At 37.7% G+C, this 21,779-nt stretch overlaps 1 protein-coding gene across 14 annotated transcripts in view; it reads left to right on the forward strand.

Moving 5' to 3' along the window:
- The window catches only part of PIP5K1C (phosphatidylinositol-4-phosphate 5-kinase type 1 gamma), a 129,388-nt gene that overhangs the window by 98,893 nt on the left and 8,716 nt on the right, over nucleotides 1-21,779 (forward strand). For 13 of the 14 annotated variants that reach the window (XR_012472011.1, XM_074204127.1, XM_074204136.1 and 10 more), the window contains 6 exons: nucleotides 2,921-3,004; nucleotides 3,746-3,794; nucleotides 11,867-11,951; nucleotides 14,530-14,691; nucleotides 19,423-19,561; nucleotides 19,796-19,828. Coding sequence is in view for 13 of the 14 variants with exons in the window: in XM_074204127.1 (XP_074060228.1) it covers nucleotides 2,921-3,004; nucleotides 3,746-3,794; nucleotides 11,867-11,951; nucleotides 14,530-14,691; nucleotides 19,423-19,561; nucleotides 19,796-19,828 (552 nt within the window). In the remaining variant the exon portion in view is untranslated. The remainder of the gene's footprint in view (nucleotides 1-2,920; nucleotides 3,005-3,745; nucleotides 3,795-11,866; nucleotides 11,952-14,529; nucleotides 14,692-19,422; nucleotides 19,562-19,795; nucleotides 19,829-21,779) is intronic. The other variant, XM_074204133.1, reaches the window with a different exon arrangement.

A 21,779-nucleotide genomic window follows, 5' to 3' on the forward strand; every position in this document is an offset into this window, starting at 1 on the left:
GAATCTTGTCATATTTTTCATACAAAGTCTCTACTATTTCATCCTTTGCAACAAATGTTGTCCTTTATGCTATAATTATCTTTATAGAGGTCATAAGTTCATCATGTTCACCATATGAATGACTGGCCAAGATGACCAAATGTCCTTCAGTTAAATAAGAAAACCACTCTAGTCCTTTATGAAGTATTGTGAAGAAAATCTTGTGTGTCCTCTTTCTTTGTCTTCTGGTGTCATTGACAAGAATGTCTTCTGATAGTGCAGCAACTTGCTAGGCAAGGATCTCACAAATAGAGTACCAACATGCACAATACCAGTGATTTGGTCAGAAATCTAAAAATTGATTCTTAGCACCCTTTGCCCTTTTTCTGCCACCGTCACTGGGAAATCAGAAGAGGACTACTTGGGCCTGAGTTATTGGTGTTTGTATCTTATTTCCTGAATTGCTAATGGTCATTTGTCTATGGTGATATGTTAGTCTGTTGCCAAGACCATCTTTGAAACCCTTTTAACTTAACCAGTCAGAGCTTGTGCTCCAGTGACATAACTTTTAAGAATTTTTGTCTACTTCTCTATCACATGAGGTGTCCGATTAGAGCTTCTTATATGAAAGGAGGATAGTGGCAATTTGTGAAGGACTTTGAATTCCAGGCAAAGGAATTTAAATTTCTCAGTGGCAAATTAGGAACCACTTAGTTTCTGATCAGACTGTAACATGACCAGATCTATATATGAGAAAGATTATTCCGGCAGCATGATTGAGGGAATGAAGAAAGGAAGATGTTAGGAAGTTATTGCAACAGGCTCATAATAAGGACTTGTACTAGGGTAGTAATAATAGGACTAGAGATTCTGCTAAGCTGAAATTGACAGGATTGTCTAACAGACTGGATATTAGGACAGAGTCTTAACCCTAAGGTTATCTATCCTCAGGGAGTTTACAGTCTAGTAAGAGGTAGGGGACATATACTCATGAAATTTAATAATAAATATGAGAGTTAAATGTTCACAAGGGCAAAATAAAATTAATTATCAGATGAATAATACAGACAGTTATGAGTTTTTGAGGTAGGCTTAGTGGTGTGATTCCCAAACAATCAGTTGCTTTTTCATTTCCTTTATAGTGCTATGACCTCACATAGCTATATGATTTTGCAATAGAAGTTGAGAAGAGAAAAATCAATATGGGCTAGGATGGTTAAGGAAAGTTTCATATAGGTCATGGGACTTGAATTGAGCTTTGAAGGATTTGGATTGTCAGAAAAGAGAAAAGACATTACAGACAGGAGGAGTGGTGTTAACAAAAACATAGAAATGAGAATAGCTTATTAGAGTAACAAGGAGACTAGTTTGGCTAGAGTGGAAATTCTTACAGAGAAAAGTGAGAGATAAGACTGGAAAATCAAACTGATATCAGATTGTAGAGGAGCTTTGAATGCCAGACTAAGAAACTTGGACTTTATCCTGCTTGATTCTTGAGTAGTAGAAGTGCATGTAAATTAAGATTCCTTCTTTATAGTGGCAGAAAGTAAAAGTCTATTCTCTAAGCCAGCTGGCATTGGAGCCAGACTTTCCATAATACATCTAAAAAGTATCAAGGAACATCAGTCTACTTCCCTACTGTATTGACTATTGTTAGAAACCTAGATCTATTCAATAGAACATTAAAATCACACTAGGACCAGAAGTTGCTGTGTGGGAGGAGATCCCCCAGGGGCAACATATCTGGTCTTTAGACTGTTTTGGCATTTATAGGATTTGGCCCAGGTGCAGACCTCCAGCAAGAGAATAGCAGAGTCGCAGGTGAGGACTACAGTGCATGGGGTCACTTGTGTGCAAGGTGAGCTTAACTGGCCCTGGACTCCTGAACAGTATTGAATCACTGATTCTGGACACCAACTAACATTGCAGTGTGCTGTGTTTATTACTGGCAAAGGGTGTGATAGTATCTTAGATGGCGGCAGCCAGCTTAACCAGGATCTGGCACATTTGGGGAGCTGGAAAATTTGATAATGGTCATATTCTTTGGAGAAATAAATATTATACAGCTCTTCCTAGCATCTTGAATTATAGTTGTTAATTGGGTAATAATTCTAATAGTAGAGGAAGGGCCTTAAGTAGGACCTTCATTTTCTAGAATGAACTTAGTCAAGCTTTTCACTGATCAGAATGTTGCAATGTAATTATAAAAATAAAACTGATCCTGGAAAGCATGTAGAACTCAAATTCATTGTTTCATAGCATTTGTGTGTCTGTGAGAGACAGAGAGAGACACACACACACATATACAGTCAATGAATAGGTCACTGTTACTCTCTGAGACTCAGTTACCTTACTTAGAACCTGAGGATGTTGGTTGGACTCAATGATTTCTAAGGTCACTTCCTACTCTCAGGAATCTGTGACTTTAGGTTTTATGTTGAGCCTCTCCAAGAACCAATTTCCTCATCTGTCAAACAAGGGCAGTTTTTGCTCATACCATCTGAAAGGACTGTTGTGGTGATCAAACAGGATATTAGATCTCAGTTGCAGAGTCTGCCATTCTCACTTTGGAAATGTTGGCAGATAGAACAATGTGGGAAGAGCCATTTATGGTAGATCGTGAGGAATCAGGAATACAACAGATTAATTTTCTGAGGCTTGGACCAAAACACCTTAGATAAATTTATCCCTTGTCCTCTACTTTCCTGCTGATAGGATCCTTGCTTTCCCAGGTGGCTCTGCTAGGAAGAATGAAGTAGTTTTTAGATCTGATTTCATTTATCAGCTTCTAAACCTGCTGTCCTCTTTGGCCTTACCTCTCATCAAGGAGTTTGCTTTCCTTAAATGCAGCTGTCTGATTTGTAGTTATTCTTAGAACTCTAGAGTCACCTGTTTCCTGCACTAGCTGCAGTGGCCACTGATAATCTACCTCTTTCTCCAGGATGGGTGGGATCCCAGCAGTGAATGGTCGTGGGGAACGTCTACTGCTTCATATAGGAATAATTGACATCCTTCAATCTTACAGGTAGGTGTTGGGGCTCAGTTTTCTTTGAATTATGATATCAGGGACCAAGTCAAACCCAAATGGATGGGTTTGTTAGAAGGAAATTAGAATTTAAATCAGATCCGTGCTTAACCTTTATTTTTAAAAACAGTTTCTTTTTAGTTATTAGCATTTTTAAAAAACAGATTAATTTTCTAAATTCAGAATCCTTCTACATAGTATAATGATCTTTCTTCTGGATCTCTAAAGCAAGAGTAGTCAGCCTTTCAAAAGAAGCAGATCAAGAGAGGTGAGGAAGGCAACCTTATTTGTTGTTGAGATGAAACAAATGGGACAGTAACAACCATGCACCAGATCTCACAAGAAAGTCAGGAATGAATAGGTGAAGAAGAATGGTAGGTACCATGCCACCTCTTTGAATGACCAACTAATAGCAGCCCAAGAAATGGGTTGATGTTAATAATGGGTCTTAGGTGTCATTCATGTGTCTAAAAGTCAGCCTTCAATTCCAAACTCCTCTCTAAAATAAAACCAACTTCCATCCTTGACAAAGGAAAAAGAAACATTCTATGTGCACAGCTGCCTGTTTATTTAATGATTTTTTTTTACTTTCTTCCCCAAGAAAAGATTAAATTTGGCCTGAGCTAGGGAAGTTATGTAAACAATTAGAAATAGAGATATTTTGTTTCTAGAAGATAACTAGTATAAGGGTCTAGCTACACCTAGTGTATTTCTCTGATATCATTGACAATTTTTCTTTAGATTCATCAAGAAGCTGGAGCACACATGGAAGGCTCTTGTCCATGATGGGGTGAGTTTACAGGAAACTCATCTTGGTAATACAGGTGACAGTATGCCCTGGACCTCTGGGTTTAGGATCTCTGCTCCATCTCAATTTACTCTTCAACCTGTGGACCAAAACATATTGTTTTCACTTTTTAAAATTTTTTTTCTGGTGTTTCTTTCTCATGTTATTTCCCTTTAGTTCTGATTCTTCTTTCAAAACAGAACTAATTTGGAAATATGTTAAACATGATTATAAATGTATAGCCTAGGGGCGGCTAGGTGGCGCAGTGGATAGAGCACCAGCCCTGGAGTCAGGAGTCCCTGGGTTCAAATCCGGTGTCAGACACTTAATAATTACCTAGTTGTGTGGCTTTGGGCAAGCCACCTAACCCCATTGCCTAGCAAAAACCTAAAAAGATAAAAAATTAAATGTATGGCCTATATAATTACTGTTGTCAAAGGGAGGGGGGAGGGAAGGGAGTTAGAAAAATGTAGAACTCAAAACTTTATAAAAAAGATGAATGTTGAAAACTATCTTCACATGTAATTGGAAAAATGAAGTAACATTAAAATTTTTTGCTTTTCAGCCTAGAAAAATTAGAACAATCTCTCAATACAAGTGGATCTTAGCTTCTCCATACCTTTTGTTTCCTCTCCTTAATTTGTGATAACTCCCACTTGTTCATGCTGCCTTGTCTGACAAAGTTCCATCCTTCAAACCTGCTTTTCCTATGCAAGGACACCGTGGTTAGGACTTTCCCCCCATCAAACTTATTCTCACCTATCTATGTTTCAAAAAACTAGATAAAGAAGCCAAGAAAGCTTTATTTTAAGAGAGAAATTCATCCAGTAGAGCATTACAGAGTAGGGGGATGAGGATAATGGGAGGTCTAGAAATCATATCATATAACATTTGATTGGAAAAGGGGACAGACTTTCACTATATTGTTCCATGGAGCAGAAATAGAACCAGTAAGGGAGAAGTTATAGGAAAATAGATGTTGGCTCAGTAGAAGAAAGAATTTCCTAACAATTATAACTGCCCAGCAGTTGAATAGACTGTGTTATGTGTTATGAGGTAACAAACAACAAACCCTATGACTAGAGAATTCAGGAAAAGTCTGGATGACCACCTCTCTGGAATTTTGTTGAGGGAATTCCTGCATGGAATAGGAGGTTGAACTGGATGCCATCTATATTCTCATCTAACTTTTAAACTCTAAGATTCTTTCTTTATATCATAAGATAATCATAAGATAATTACAACATTATGAGTTAATGGGTTATCCCTTTCATTGGTATTTATATTTTCACAGATTATTAGAACTGGAAGGGACCTTTGAGATGATAAAGTCACAGAATCTCAGAGTTGGAAGGGCCATCTGAGGTCATCTTGTCAAATCTATACTTGAGCAAGAATCCTCTCTACAACATCCCCAATAAAGTGATCAACTGTCTGTCACATGAAGACCTCTAGTAAGGGAACACTATACCTCCTGAGGCATTCCATTCTACTTTTGGACAACAGTGTTATTTATAGGATCATAGATGATAGGAATTCTTCTTTCACAGAAAACTTCAATCAACCCAAGTTGTATTGCCCATCCATTGTTTCGAATTCTGATAACATTTTTTTAAGCGACCATCCTTCAAATGCTTTAAAACAACTTCACTGCCCCCCCTTTTTTTAAGACAAAAATCAATTCCATTAACTGATTTTCCATGGCATAGTCTCAGCATTTCTCATAATCCTCGTTGCCCTCTTTTCAGACACTTCAACTTATCAATTTCCTTCTTCAAATAGGGTTCCCAGAACTGCACAAAATTCTCTTAAATGTTGTCTGAGCAGGGCAGAGTAGAATGGCACAAAAGTAGTCATTTCTGTTGTGGACACTAGGTTTCCCTTAATACAATCTCAGAATGACCTGGAATTTTTCATTAATGTGTCTCAATGTTAATTTATATTGAGATTACAGCGCACTAACATTTTTATGAACTATACTATCTAATAATATTTCTCCCATTTTGCACTTTTAAAGTTGATTTATATAAATTCAAGCATAGGATGGTAGCTATATAATGTCTAATCTCCTTATTTTATATATCAGAAACCAAATCTGAGAGAGGAGAATGGTACAATGACTAAGTAGCAGAGGTGTTGCTAGGATACTGGTTTCTTGAGTTCTAATCTAGTGCTCTTGAATAATGAATTTAATAGACCATTCATTCAGCACTTAATATGTGCAAGGTCCTTTGTTGATTGCTGGGAATACATATGAAAGCTAGACAGTACCTCCCCTCAAGCTGTTTACATTTTTCTGGTGGAAGACAACACATAAAGGGGAGCTATAAAAGGGATGCAGAGTTTAATAAAACTGAAGTGCAGATGGCATGGTTTGAAGATGGCTAATTAAGGGAAAACTTGATTCCAGGTAAAAAGTTCAAAGTTCACTTGCAGAGCCTTGGGTGGAGCAAAGATCTGAAGCCAAGACTGTGAACACAATGGCTGCAGTGCAGGTGCCATGGTTTGGAAAAAAGCAGGGAAAGGACTTCCCTTAATCTTGGACCAAAGGAGTGAATTTCCTCCTAGTTACAAGATTTCAGACATTAGCAGTAGTCTAATACAGTATTTTTCAGTACCTAAAATCCCTATGTGGGTAGCTCATATTTGAGGCATCCATCTCTGTCCTTTGTGACCTGTACTGTTTACAGGAATATAGAAATAAGAAATACAGGTTCCTTACTCAAAGAAGATTAATTCACCAGGACAGAATGCACATGTTCAAATATGTCATTTACCTGTTCAGAAATTTTCATTAGTTCCCTTTTACCTCTAAAACAAAATACAATCTTCTTACCCTAAAGTTTGAGGTTCTCCATGGTTTATCACTTATTTTCCAAGAACTCTTTGTTCTAGCCAGACTAGACTAGTAGCTATTCCTTAAACTTAGCCTTCCATCTTCCAACTCTGTGTAGTTCCACTAACCACACTGAGATCTAGAATGCGCCTGCTCATTCCCTTTCAGAATCTTTGCCTTCCTTCAAGGTTCAGTCCTCCACTGACCCCTTCTCCTCTTCAAATTTAAGTTGCATTTTTAATTTGTATAAAATATGAGTTCCTCAAAAGAAGAAACTGGTTCTGTCCCTATAGCCTAGCATGAGATCTTACAGCAGATGCTCAGGAATTGTTCAGTTGAATGGAGCATTAAAGGAGAACTAGCAACTTTGAGATGGTGAAAAGCCTGCTAGTTTTGAAGTAAATCAAAGGCTCTGAGTTCTATAATCCTGGCTGTGTTTCTAGATAATGTTGTGGCCTTGGGCAAGAGAGTTCATCTATTGCCTCATTGGTAAAAATGAGAGACTTGATCTAGATGATTTCTAAGGTCCCTTCCCATTCCAAATCTCAAAGTCTTGGCTCTAATCCTCACTAACTGTAATTGCATTCATTTACTTAACCTTTTTTGAGACTGTTTCCTCATCAGAAAATAGAGATAATAAGTGCTGCTACAGAGCCAGGTGGAGACAAACATTGACTGGAGTTTGATCACATGACTCTAAATTTCAGACTATTAAATCTTTGTGATCTGTTGGTTCACAGATGCTAGTTACTTAAGAAAAAACAGGGTCAGGAAACCCTCACTGAAGCCATGTGAGCCACCCAAGGGCTCTGTACTTGACTCTGTAAACTTGTTCTGTAACCTCATCTAAACTTTTCTCAATCTTATTTTTCTCCTCAGAATATTTTAGTCTTTAGGCCCCATCATCTACCACATAGGAATATTTTGTGATTCAAATGATGTAACATACAAGAAACTTTAATTGATGGGCAAATATTTCAGCAAATTCAGGCAGCTATATCTTAGACTGACCAAATAACCTCTGAAGAACCTTTGATAGGCCGCACAGCTGGGTGATTGTTGGGTGTCTGAGGCTGGATTTGGACCCAGGTGCTCCTGGCTCCAGGGCCAGTGCTCTGTCCGCTGCGCCACCTGGCCATACCTACAATTATTATTTTTTTTTATTTTAATTTTTTCTCTCCCCTTTACTTTATCACTTATGCAGGTCTATATTTTCTTAGGGGGAGGGGGTATTATGTTTACTCTTAAACAAGAATATTTTAGTAATGTATAAAAAATTATTTGTACAAAATAAGAATAAATAAGGAAATTTAAAAAAAAGACTTAAGGATCACATAAAAAAAAGAACCTTTGATAGAGTATCAGTTAAGAATCCCCTCCCTAGCTCTGTGGATACTTAACCTCTTCCTGAGCATCTATACTTTCAAGGAGCTCACTACCTTCAGAGGCAGTAATACTATTGTCAAACAAAAAAAAAGTAATAATACGGATTTTGAAAACTACTCATGGAATCAGAACTGTGTTCACTTCTTAGCTCAGCATCATAGAATCTAAGTTGGAATGGATTTCTGAGACTGTAGAGTCCAATCCATACCTGAATAAGAACCTCCTTGTATATTCTGATACATTGTCATCAAGCTTTGCTTGAAGACTGTAGGGAAATCTTTTACCTCCTGTGGTATCCCATTGCATTTGTGACTACCTCCAATTGTTAGAAGTTTTCCCTTCAGTTAGCCTAAAATTAGCTCTTTGGAACTTCCAGCCATTGTTTCTAGTTCTGCTTCTTGAAACAAATAGAAGAAACCTAATCCTTCTTCCACAAAAGCTTAAAGACATAGGTCCTGCAATTTTTTTTTGTAACAAATCCAGTTTGTTCAATCCTTACTAACATAACATTAATCCTAGACATTCCTTTTGTATGATCTTTGAATTATCATTGTTCTTTTAAAAATGAGGGAGCCTGGAGTGGCTAGGTGGCACAGGCCCTGGAGTTAGGAGTACCTGAGTTCAAATCTGGGCTCAGACACTTAATAATTACCTAGCTGTGTAGCCTTTGGGCAAGCCACTTAACCCCATTTGCCTTGCAAAAACCTAAAAAAAAAATGAGGGAGCCACAAGTGAATCCAGTAATAATCTAGATGTCTGACTGGGGCAGACTATGGTAGAATTGCCACATTTCTATTCCTGAGCTTATTTCTTTCAATGAAACCAAAAAGTGAATCAGCTTTCTTGTCAGCTACATCACACTGTTGATTCAGACTGAAGATTTTTAGTCTTTTTCAGATGAACTGCTTTCTAATCATACCTCCTCCAGTTTAGACTTGTGAAGTTGATTTTTAGAATACAAGTTTAAGACTAAATGTGATCCCCATAAAATTTTCTCTTGATTCATTCCCAGTACTCTAACCTATCAAGATCTTTTTGAATCCTTACTGTTAATCCAGGGTGTTCTCTATCCTCCCACCCTTAGCTTTGTGATAGGTCCAGATTTGATAAATATTTTACATTCTTTCTCCACATCATTATTACAAAAAATATTGTTTCCCCTATGCCAAACCTGAAACCTCCATTGAAGATCACTATTATATGTAGACATTAATGACTATCAGGTATATCCATTCAATTAGTCCCAGATCTACCCACTATCAACAGCACTTTCTCTGCCCACCAGTCTAACAACCCCATAAGAAAAGAAAGTTGGTCTAGCATGACCTTCCCTTGATGAAACTAGGATGATTCTTTATGATAACTGCATCTTTTCCAGGATTTTTGCTCACCAGTACTAAGGTTAATAGCTTTTCTAGAAATCGGAGTCCAGCTCACTGAGCTATAGTTTGTAGACCTTATTCTCTTTCCCTTTTCTTTTAATTAAAGCAAGTACTTGCCTGTCTCCAGTCCATGAAATCTGTGATCTGTCAGAAATTTCTGGTAATGTCTCAGCATTCATATCTACTAGTTCTTATAATTCATCTGTTTCAGTTGACTTGAATTCATAATGGGCAGCTAGCCATATGTTTTCTGCCTCCTTATAATTGGTATCAGTTTGCTTTTAGCCAATCTTTTTCTTCTTCTAACCCAAAGATCATTCTCCTTGGCTAAGAAGATAGAAGCAAATTAAAAGTTTAGTGGCTCTTTCTTAATTATATCTATCATCCATTATTCTTTCTACCCCAAGTAGTAGTAGTCCTATTCTTTCCTTGATCCTTCCTCCAGTTTCCTTAATAGCCTTCACTCATTCTTAGTTCTAGCAATCCTAACACTGTTCTCATAAGATTGAGCCATACTTGATTATTTTTCACTTATTCTCTCATCCTTGTTTCTATCATATGTATTTTTTATCGTTCTTCATTAATTGCATAATTCTGAGTTAATTGGGTAATTCTTTATATCTTTTTCTTTGTTCACTTTAGAGATCTTGTTATAATTATTCTTCTGTGTCTCTGATGACTTCTCCTATAAAATTTTAGTCCAAACCTTTGAAATCTGCTCTTCCCAAATATAGCATTCATGTTAGGTTATTTACAGTTTTGCGCCCTTCTATCAAGAATTATAAGCTAAGTAGTTACTTTCTTCCCAAGATTCTTATAATTTCTGTTCCATCATCCAGTTCTTATTGGTAAGAATAAGATCTAGCTAAGAAATTAACTTCTTGGGGTGGCTAGGTGGCACAGTGGATAGAGCAACCAGCCCTGGAGTCAGGAGTACCTGAGTTCAAATCTGGCCTCAGACACTTAATAATTACCTAGTTGTGTGGCCTTGGGCAAGCCACTTAATCAAATTGCCTTGCCGAAAGAAAGGAAGGGAGGGAGGGAGGGAGGGAGGGAGGGAGAGAGAGAGAGAGAGAGAGAGAGAGAGAGAGAGAGAGAGAGAGAGAGAGAGAAATTACCTTCTTGGTCCTTTTGCCTTTTGAAGAATGAAATTATCAAAAAAAATTGTCATTGATTCATGATGAAAAATAATGCCCACCTCTAGAAAGAGAACTGAAGAACATTTAAATGCAGATTGGATCTTTTTTCCCCACTTTGTTGGGGGGGGGGTTGTAACATGGCTAATAGAGAAATATGTTTTGGATGATCTCACATAGATATATTTCCTTTTTTTTCAATGGAGCAGTCTGGAGGAAGATAATTTGGAATTAAAAGTTTCAAAATTAACATAAAAAGCTATCATTAACTATCTGTGTGATCTTGAACAAGTTGTTTTTCTTTTCTAGGAATTTCTTTTCTCTAAAATTAAATTAAACTTAAAATTAAAAAATTGAAAAGTTGAACTGAATTCCCATCTACCCCTGAAAAATCTTTTGATCACATTTCCATATAAACTCCCCAGAAGAAAGAGCAAAGACATAGAAGTCAACATGTAGCAAACATTACTGGAAGAAGTGGCTTTGAGATATAAAACAGAATTTGGAGATAAATTAGAATATGATATCATCCCTCAACATTGGTTACTATGTATCCTAAGTCCTCCCCCCTCCATTTCTCCCCCCCCCAAAATAAAACTGCAGGAAAAAGCATTTATATAGTCAGACTAATCATGAACACTAAAAGGTAGGTTTCCTCTGAGTTACTGAAATCATCACCATCATTGTCTTAAGGTAAAAACTGGAACAATTTCCAAGGAAAATTATTATTACTATTGAATTAGAGAGGGATTAGTTGGGGTGGCAAAATTTCACAGTACCAGGCTCCTCTTCCTGACTTCAAATCCACCCTTAGACACTTAAAACAGCAAGTCACTTAACCCTCTTTTGCCTCAGTTCCCTCATCTGTCAAATGAGTGAAGAAGGAATGACAAACCACTCCAGAATCTTTGTCAAAAAAGAAAACCTGATTAGGTCATAAGGACTAAAACAAGAGAACAGCAAAAGAAAGAGTTATGGCACGGATGGGCTCCAATGAGCTAGTCATTTGAAATAGAGATCAGATCAAAGGATCATAGAATTTAGAGCTGGAAGTTACTATAAGGATTCTCTAATCTACAACTCCATTGTTAGCACTCATTTTAGAAATAAAAACAAAACTCAAAGACTTATCTTGGGTCACACGGGCAATAAATAATAAAGTAGATATTTAAACCTAAATCTATAGAAGCAAGAGCTTATTCTACTCTGTTACAATGTAAAATATGGTTTCAACAATCTTATTTTTTTCTTTCTCCCCATCCCATTTACCCCACCTCCATTTTCCTTTCCTGTCATTTTTAATGTGAACTATTCTCTACTTATTTCCATTTCTAGGACACTGTCTCTGTGCACCGTCCTAGCTTCTATGCTGAGAGATTTTTCAAGTTTATGAGCAACACAGTCTTTCGGAAGAACTCCTGTGAGTATGTCTCAGCATGTGGGCAAAAATGTCTGACCTGGATCCTTGCCACAGGTGCTAGGAGTTTTGGTAAAACAAAAAAAGAAAGAAATTTGAAAGTAGGGAGTCTATGTCAGAGGAAAAGGAAAACTATTTTTCCCCATAAGAATATGTCCCCAGGAAATGGGGATGAAAAAATAACAGGCATGAAGTTTGAAACTTAATAAGAGTCCCTATAGATAAACAGAAGACAATTTTAAAAGGTACATTGCGTAAAAGAAAATTATGACCCTATTCTTTGCTAAAACTAGTCCCTCTATTTGTGGACTCCTCCCATCTCCTCCTAGAATTTGCTTCTTTTACCATCCTTTTTTTGATCTGCTCATACACCAGCTCTTTCCCTGTTGATTACAAACATTGTCAAGTCTCCTCCATCGTTAACTAACACTAGCTACTGCCATCCCCTCAAGTTACCATTTTAAAGCCATTTTCCCATCAGAGCCAAGTACTTCGAGAAATTCACCTCCACTCATTACCTCCACTCCTCTTCTGACCTCACCCCTCAGCTCTGCTATCTTTAAGATTATCAGTGACCTCTCAGTTGAACAATCCAATGACTTTTTGATCCCCATCCTTGTTGACCTCTCAATTTTCTGGGATACCGTAGTCTTTTTGGCTTTTTGGTTTTGGCTACTTTATCCTGATTTTATTCCTGCTTGCCGAACTATTCCTTCTAAGCCTAATTGTATTTTTTGTTTTGCTTCCTAACCACAGGTAGTCCCCAAAAGCCTTGTCCTGAACCTTCTATTCTCTATATTCTTGTTCATTTGGCAATCTCATTAACTCTCATGAATCAGTGCCCATCTCGATGCAGATGACTCCCAAATCTATTAACTCAGACCTATTCTTTCTCACATCATGAAATCATCAACTGATTTCTGAACATTTCTACCTGAATATCCCCTAGGCATATCAAAATCTATATATCTTAAACTGTCCCCAAACCTTCCCTTCCTCCAAGTCTCCAATTTCTGTTGAGGGCACAACCAGGAACCCATATTTTCCAACTCATCCTCATCATTCCCCCTTTTTTCTCCCTCCCCACCTTTCCTTATTTAATCGGTTGTGTAGTCTTATCAGTTATATCTCCACTACACTTCTTCCATCCATTTCCTCTCTGTTTGCCTCTGTCCCTCAATTGTAAAATGGGGATAACAACAGCACCCTTCTGGCAGGCTTGTGGGGAGAATTGAGACAGTATTTGTACAAAGTGCCTGGCATAAAGGAGGTGCTCTTCTTCTTCCTCCCTATATGGGAGGTCTCCTAGTTCAGATCTCCCTTACCTCTTGACTAGACTATTCCAAGAGTTTTCCTAATTAGTTTCCTGTTTCCAATTTCTCCCTTCTCATCAGTTTTCCATACAGCTACCAAAGTCATCTTTCTAAAATAAAACAGGCCATCTTATAAAGTACTACTGTCCTTATAAAGTAAAGAAGTCTTCAGGCAAAAGCTATGTGACAATGTATGTGTATGTTGTACACAGGATTCATATTTCAGCTATGGGTTGGTTTAGATGACCTTTAATATCTCTTCCAGCTCTGAGAGTTGTGTCTATATGTATCTTTATATCTTATATGCAAACATATAGCATCATACAAAGAAAAAAACAGCTCAAAAAAAAGATAATATTAGTCTCTAGGTGCTAATTACCAAATGAATGCAGCAGATAAGGATTGCAAGAGTTTAGAGGAAAAGGAAATAGGAACAGATTAAGAATATAGGGGTTGTGAGGCACACACACACCTTTATAATTATAAGGGGGATCCCTACAATATATGAAAATATTAATTTATAAAAGATCACCTAATACAAGATGTTTTTATATATATTTATATCTCACAATTGAATTGATTTTAAAATGTGTGAAGGTTTTTTGTTTTATTAAAAGAAATCTGTAAATGTAAAAATGGAACTCGAGAGTCTCTCTAACTTGGAGGCCCTAGGGCAGTCTCCCCTTCTGCTTCTGGAGCATTAAAATACAAGTGAGTTGGTCAAAGGAGGCTTCATGGAGAAGATTGGGTTGTGACCTGGACATTGGTGGATAGGGAAGAATTAAATTATAATGATTCGTACTTATATATGAATTAAGATTTATGCATTTTAATTTGCAATTTACTTAATTCAAAATGCTTCCCTTCTTCATAGCCTTGTAAAGCAGGTAATGAAAGTATTATTAATAACATTTTACAGAATAGGAAATTGAGATTCAAAGAGATAAAATTGCTTTGTTGAGGCCACTCAGTCAGAACTTGAATTGAAACCAGTCTTAATTTCAAGAGCAGCACCTTGTTGCTTTTTCTCAGGTAAGGGAATATGACACCTGAGGATCTCAGATTAGGTAAATGATACTGAAATTGATAAACACAGTGGAGAATATTAAAGAAAAAAACTTGAAGATTGCATAGATCACATTAAGGGAGAAGAATTAGAGATGAGATAGAAAAGGTGATTTTATTTTTGTTTTTAAAAAGAAGGATTTTTTATTAGACTTAGTATCCTGACTTTTCTTCCTGCTGTGTCTCATCTTTCTCCAATCAAGCTCTGAAATCGTCACCTTCAAAAAAAGGTAGAACTACTTTGCTGGCAACCAAGCCTTCTGGACCAACAGCTGCCTTCTCTGCCAGCCAGCTTCCTAGTGACAGGGAGGAAACGCAGTATGACCTACGTGGAGCCCGGAGTTATCCCACGCTGGAAGATGAAGGTATTATCTTCGTTCCCTGGCATAGAGGGGACCGTGTCTTCCAGAACCCTCCCCTGGACCTTTCCAATTGGATCAAGTCAAACTAGGAGAGATTCAGCACTGTGCACAACCTTGCCCAGATCTGGCCAAAGAATCACAGAATCTAACAGCTGGTAGGGTCTCCAGCAGCTTAGTCCAACCTGTATGTGAAAATAATCCCCACCAGGACATAACTGTCAAGTGGTCATCTGACCTCAGCTTGAACAGCTTCAGGGAAGGGGAACTTAACTATCTTTGAGGGCAGCCCAGTCTACTTTGAGACAGCTCCAAAAGTCCCTAGAGAACACTTAGTTCCCCTGTTACTTATTTTGCTTTTATTAAACACTGACCATGTGCATGTTGTTGTGTGGTGAAAACACCAAGGTGAAATAAGGCAGCCCTTGCCAGCATTCAGGGAGCTCCCGGGCTAGTTGAGGAAAGGGGAGAATTTGCATAAATAAGTATATAATAAAAAAGCATAAAGGGAGGGTCTGTGGACAACACAAACAACTTGCATTTCTGAAAGAAAGGGTCTCTATGTACTTTTCCTCACAACAACTCTGCAAGATAAGTAATATTTTTTGAAAGCACTTTTTGAACATAGTGTATTCTGGGGACAGCTAGGTGGCATAGTGGATAGAGCACTGGCCCTGGATTCAGGAGGACCTGTGTTCAAATTTGAACTCAGACACATAATAATTGCCTAGCTGTGTGACCTTGGGCAAGTCACTTAACCCCATTACCTTAAATAAATAAAATTTTTAAAAAAAGAAAATAGTGTATTCTTTCCATTTTACAGTGGTAAGTGGGCTTGGTGGGGTTTTAAGATGCTTGTCCAAGTTCACACAGCTAAAGGAGTGAAAGACAGGTATCTCTTAACTCCCAAGTCCAGTCCTACTGTATTAGGCTAAGGAGAGAGCTCTTTCATTTGGCGGGCTCCCAGGAAGCATTTATAAAGATGGGAGCACCTGAATTGGGCCTTCAAAGAAGGGAGAAATTTCAATAAGTAGAGATGGAGAGGCATCATTCTAATTCATTCCAGGCATTCCTGAGCAAACAAAAAGAGATGGAAGAGAGCTGAATGAGAATGGAAGACCACACATAGTATACATAAAGACAGAGCATTGTGAGAAAGCCAGACAGAATTTACAAGCCAATATGGAAGACCTTCAGTGCCAGGATGAGAAGCCTATTTTCTTACAGGATGCTTTAATTCTACATAGAGTATAAATTTTAGAATAGAGGAGTGAAATAATAACAGCAATTTTGGGAAGGTTAGTCAAGTAGTAATGTAAATGATGGATTATAGGAAAGAGATTAGAAGGAAGGGAACCACTTAGGAAGTTATTCCATTATTACAGGTAAGAGATGATTAGGCATAATAAAAGAAAAAAGTGCCAGATGCAGGGGAGGGCAATAAACATAGAGGAAGTAGAATTGAACAGACTTTAGTAGGTGATTGGTTGTGTTGGGTGAGAAAGAAAGAGAAGCCAGAAGTTTCTCAAAGCTGTCAACTTTATGTTATCGAAAGAATGATAATGCCATCGAAAGAAGTAGAGAAGTTGGAGGAGAAAGCAAATTTAGGAGGAAAGATTAAGCTCAGTTTTGGTCCTGTTAAGTAGGAAGTGTCCCACAGACTGACTAAAATGTTAGATTCTTTCTCAAAGATGAGATTGGGGACTAGAAATACAAATTTAGGAGTCGTCTGCTTTAAAATTATAATTGCAGATAGGATGAGATGACCAGTAGAGAGAAGAGAAAGAAAAAGTCCAGAAGCACAGATAGGAGAAACTTCCCCAATTACTGGGCAAGAGGAAATTACTGGCCTATTGAAAAGAGTTCTGGAATTGAGACCAGAAGACCTGGATTCAAAAACTTAGATTTGGCACTTAACTACTTGCAGGCCATTGAGCAAAGTACTTCACTTCTTTGGACGTCAATCAGATTCCTCACTTCTTGAGGGGGTTGGACTATAATCTATAATTAGATGATCTCTCAGGTGCCCTCTAACATGTAATCTTAGGATAGCAAAAGAAATGGAAACTGAGTCAGGTCACAAAAGAAGAAGCTTCAAATGCTAAAGTAAAGTCAAAGAATAAGGACTATATTTGGTGATAAGTTCATTAAACACCATGGGAAAAATAAATTCAGTGTTAGAGTGGAGTCAAGACTGCCAGATTGCAAAAGAATGAGGAGTGGTTAGTGGTAAAGAAATGGCCACAAGTATAGACAGATCTTTTTAGAAGCCTAACATTAGATGAAGAAGAAAAGATGGAGTCACAAAATTTTTTAATGGTTTTTGATGAAATAGTAGCTATTTTATTACAAATAGTGATGAGTAAACCTCGATCAGGTTTGTCCCAGTTAAGACATCCCAGTTATCTTCCTGAAATTAAGACTTCCTTCAGGATATTTCCATCAGTCACCTTGAATCCAGCTTTCCTTTGGTTCATGGAAATGTTGCCTTGACTCTTTGAATAGTCTGTAGATAAATGTGAAAATTTGTCTTGCTTGAAACTGAATTTCTCTAGGACAATAGTTTGGTTTTTCTTGGTTCTTTAAAAGTAAGAGGGGGAAGTGAGAGGAAAAGAAAATTGATTTTAATTGAAAAAATAAAATTTAATTTAAAATAAAGCTTTTTAAGGGAGATTTCTTTTTTTACTAAACTAGAGACCTAGGCAGGTTTTCAGGCTGACCAAAAGGATCCAGTAGAGGAGAAAGGACTGAGGATACTTGAGGGAGCTGATAATTAAAAGAACAAAATTCTGTGGGAGAGCTTGAATCAGTGGCACCAGGGAAGGGAGGCCTCCTTTCAGACTAGAAAGGAAAGAATTTCTGGGAATATATATCACGGAAACTAACCTAGGATAGCCTCTGTGTTCTTGGGAAAGCAGATTGAAAGGAAGAGAAGAGGGTGAATTGAAGACATTGAAAAAGGGTTTGGAGTCCAGTCTTTGTGGAGAATATGATACAGAGTCAATGAGAGATATTTTCAAATTACCATGCTACAGTAGGAGCCCAATTAAGGTTAGGATAAATATGCAGTGATCTAATCACCAAAATAGAAAATCTGAAGGAAGATCATATTTGGGGAGAAATCTTGTAGCCATTTCAACAAATATTTATGAAGCACTTATTGGATACAAGTTGCACTGTGTTTTTTCAAGAAATATAATGAAGGTTATAAAGTATCACCTTTTACACATGAGATCTTTCCTGATTTTATCAGCTGATAGAGCCTCTCCCCCCCCCCCAAAAAAAGTTAGCTCATATTTATATATGCACATATTGCCTTCTCCAGTAGAATGTGAGCTTGAGGGTAGGGACTACTTCACTTTTTGCTTTTGGATCCATAGTGTCAGACACTATGGATAGGTGCTCAGAAGATGTTTCTTTAATTGAAATGAGGGGGGGGGAAAGCAGCTAGATGGTACAGAAAATTGGGGAGAAATCTTTTTGACATTTGACATTTTGACAAACAGGATATAGTTATGTGAGAGAGAGAGAGAGAGAGAGAGAGAGAGAGAGAGAGAGAGAGAGAGAGATAGTGTTTGTAGATGCATGAGAATGGAATTTAAGATAGATCATATAAGGTACTGGAAGATGCAAGAAATGAAATTGATCTTAGCAGGGAATAAGGGCTCCTCTTCATGAAAGAGCAGTTAAAAGATTAAAAAAACAGGAGCATATCAGGAAAAATGAGATACCTTTCTTTAGTTCTTTATGCTTCAGTTTTCTTATCTGGAAAATTGGCTTAATGATACTAGTAACTTCTACCTCATAGAGTTGTAAATTTCCACCATTTTATTTCTCTTCTATCATTCTGATAAGCATCATTAGATCTTGTCACAAAATTTTAACTATAAATTTGTGGTACATAATCTCAGTGGAGTGCTCATGGCAGTATAGTAACCTTTCTCTATTGACTTCCTATCTCGTTGCCTGTAGCAATTTTATCAACAGTACTCTCTCCTTGAAGCCTCAGCTCTTTCTTCTCCTTGTAGTAGAAGATTTAGTTGCCTATTGCTAACAAAGAATAAAACACCTACCATACTCTCAACACTGAAGCTATCTAACAGCTGACATTTCTATAATGCTTTATGACTAAAAAGTGTTTTATGGACATTTTCTCATTTCTTCTCACAACTCTGTGAGGTAGAAGTTTAAAAAAGAAGTAACTTTTTTATCTTTTCTCTGAAAAAAGGAGTCTAAGAAATCAATAGTGCAAAAAAATAGTTTAGGAAACGAAAGGGGCAGAGACTGAGGGAAGGGATCGGGGAAGGTCTCTTAGAAGAGATTGGAATTGAAAGATAGAGAACAGTGAAGGGATAGATGAATTACATAGGGAGAATAATATGAACAAAGTCAAGAAATCTGAGATCTAGCCAGAAGGCATGAGTAAAGTAGCCAGAAGACACTAGAGTGGTGAGTACATGTAGAGGGGCAGTGAGAGATGAGATTAACTAATGGAAGCTATACTGTGAAAAGCCTTGAATGGCAGGCTGAAATAATTGACCTTCTTTCTCCTCTAGGCAATCAAGGGAGTGTGGGGATATAGGAGTATTGACGGGGGTGAAGAGGGAGAGTTGTTAAAAATTTTGGAAATGCATTCTTGACAACTTGAGAGGAGAAGATAAAGAAACTTTAGTGAACCTACTTTATTGGATAGTAATTTCTTTTTTTTCTTCTTCTGGTTGGCTATGATCCCTGCAGGCAGACCTGATCTACTGCCCTGTACTCCCCCATCATTTGAAGAAGCAACCACAGCATCCATAGCTACAACCTTGTCATCTACATCCCTCTCCATCCCTGAACGATCTCCTTCTGAGACCTCTGAGCATCCCCGATACAGGTAAGGGCACCTTACTTAACTAACCCATGAGATGACTGGTGGCTCTAACAGCTTCCGCCAAGGACAGAACATGAAGAATCTATCCTACTTCCCCATGTGGTCAAACCCAATGCACACAAATCACATAGTGAACCCTGTTCTGTGAGAAAACAAGCAATTATACACTGGTGGCTAGGGCGGGAAACCAGGAAACTTGTGGACAAGATGAATGGATTTGTGGATCTGTCTTCACAGGCGCCGCACACACTCCTCTGGACATGATACCCGGTAAGATCCCTGGTCACCCTTGTAACAAATTCCCTAAATGTTGAAGCTCAGATGTTGACTTCTCCATAAGAGTTGGGAATGATAGTTCTTAGCAGTCCTGATCAGTTTGTCTGCCTGTCTGTCAATTTGTTTACCTGACAATCACCTGTCATGTGACCTTTTTGGAGTGGGAGGTTGGGGGAGGCACCTCGGAGGCCAGTATTGACATTCCCAAACTAATTTATACCTCTATAGGAATATCCTCTGCAACAGTTCTAGCAAGTTTCCTCCAGCCTTTGTTTAAAGACCTCCTCTGTGACACAGTCATTACACTTGCGAATAGCTCTTGCTGTTAAAAAAAAAAAAAAAAAAAAACTTTCCTGTCATCAAGCCCAGATCCCTAGGGCACTCCAGTGGAGGAGACCTTCCAAGTTGATATCAAACCATTGATTGCTCTTTAGATCCAGTCATTCAATAAATTCTAAATCCTTTTATCTAGCTCATATCTCTATATTTTCTATAAAAATTTCTATAAAAATTTAACAAGACAAGAGACATGTAGCATTCTTTGCTGAAATCTAGGTAAACCAAACCAATCTCAGTAACAGAGTGTCAAAAAAAGAAATTTCATTGGTCAGGCATGACCTATTTCTTGATGAAACTCCTTTTGATCCCTGTTTCATTTTCTACTTGTTCAGGAACTATTCTTTCAATAATGCAACTCTAGAATTTTCTGAAGAATCAAAATCTAGTTCATTGATCTAAAATTTGAGAAATCATCATCTTCCCTTTTTTGAAAGTTGAAATATTTGCCTCTCTTCCATTCTACACTATTTCTCAAAGATCTCAGGCAGGAGCTCAGAAATCTGTCTCATCTTCTAGTTCTTTCAGTGCCTAAGCATGGTTATCTGTGTCTGTCTTGAACTCTGCCAGATCAGATAGATGTTGTTTTATTATCTCCTTACTCATCTTGGGTATTAAATCCCCATGAGCCCTATTCAATCCATTATTTCCAGATCAAGATCATTCTTTGCATAAAAAAAAATCTCTTCTATATCCACCCATCACTAACCATCAGTCACTCCAGGGAGCAGGCTCATCTCTTCCTTAATCACTATCATGTCTGGAGGAGAGATTAAAAAACAAAAAAATCTAAACCTTTTGCTATCCTTAGCTTTCCTTTCCAGCATCAGCTCATCCTGAGTTTTGGCATTACTGATATATTCCTAACCAACTTTTCCATGCTTTTATGTTCAACTGCTCTTATTGCCCTGTTGTCCTTGTCTCTCACTATGTGTCTGTCTGTCTGTCTGTCTCTGTCTCTCTCTGTCTCTCTCTCTCTCTCTCTCTCTCTCTTGTTTTTTTAAGGAAGGAGAGGAAATTGGAGTTGAGTGACTTGCCCAGGATCACACAAAAAGTGCCTGAGGTTCTATGTAAACTCACTTCCTCCTGACTCCAAGGCCAATGTTATTTTAACATTTAAATTGGTGGGCAGCTAGGTGGCACAGTGGATACAACACTGGCCCTGGAGTCAGGAGTACCTGACTTCAAATCTGGCCTCAGACACTTAAGGATTACCTAGCTGTGTGGCCTTGGGCAAGTCACTTAACCCCATTGCCTTAAATAAATAAAATAAATGTACAAAAAAATTATGTTGGTTATTGAATTGTCTATGTGGCCATATTACACTTTTCAGTTAAATCTCCTTACAGGTTATTTAGCAAATGTAACTATGCCAAGTGTTTTCCCACCTCTTTATTCTGTAGTTTAAGTTCTAAGGATTCTTTTGGTTCTGCCATTTCAATTGCTTGGGTTCTGGTAGAAAGTCCACCATGATGTAAACCATACAGATGAACTACATTCTAACTTCTCTTAGGAGACATGTATCATTTTGTCATTCATTCATTTTTCTTAACTGTTTCAGTCCATTTTTATTCACTAACTATACCACCTAGTTGGGATAATAAATCGA

Source organism: Macrotis lagotis, chromosome X (assembly GCF_037893015.1).
Source record: "Macrotis lagotis isolate mMagLag1 chromosome X, bilby.v1.9.chrom.fasta, whole genome shotgun sequence".
NCBI classification, from domain to species: Eukaryota; Metazoa; Chordata; class Mammalia; order Peramelemorphia; family Peramelidae; genus Macrotis; species Macrotis lagotis.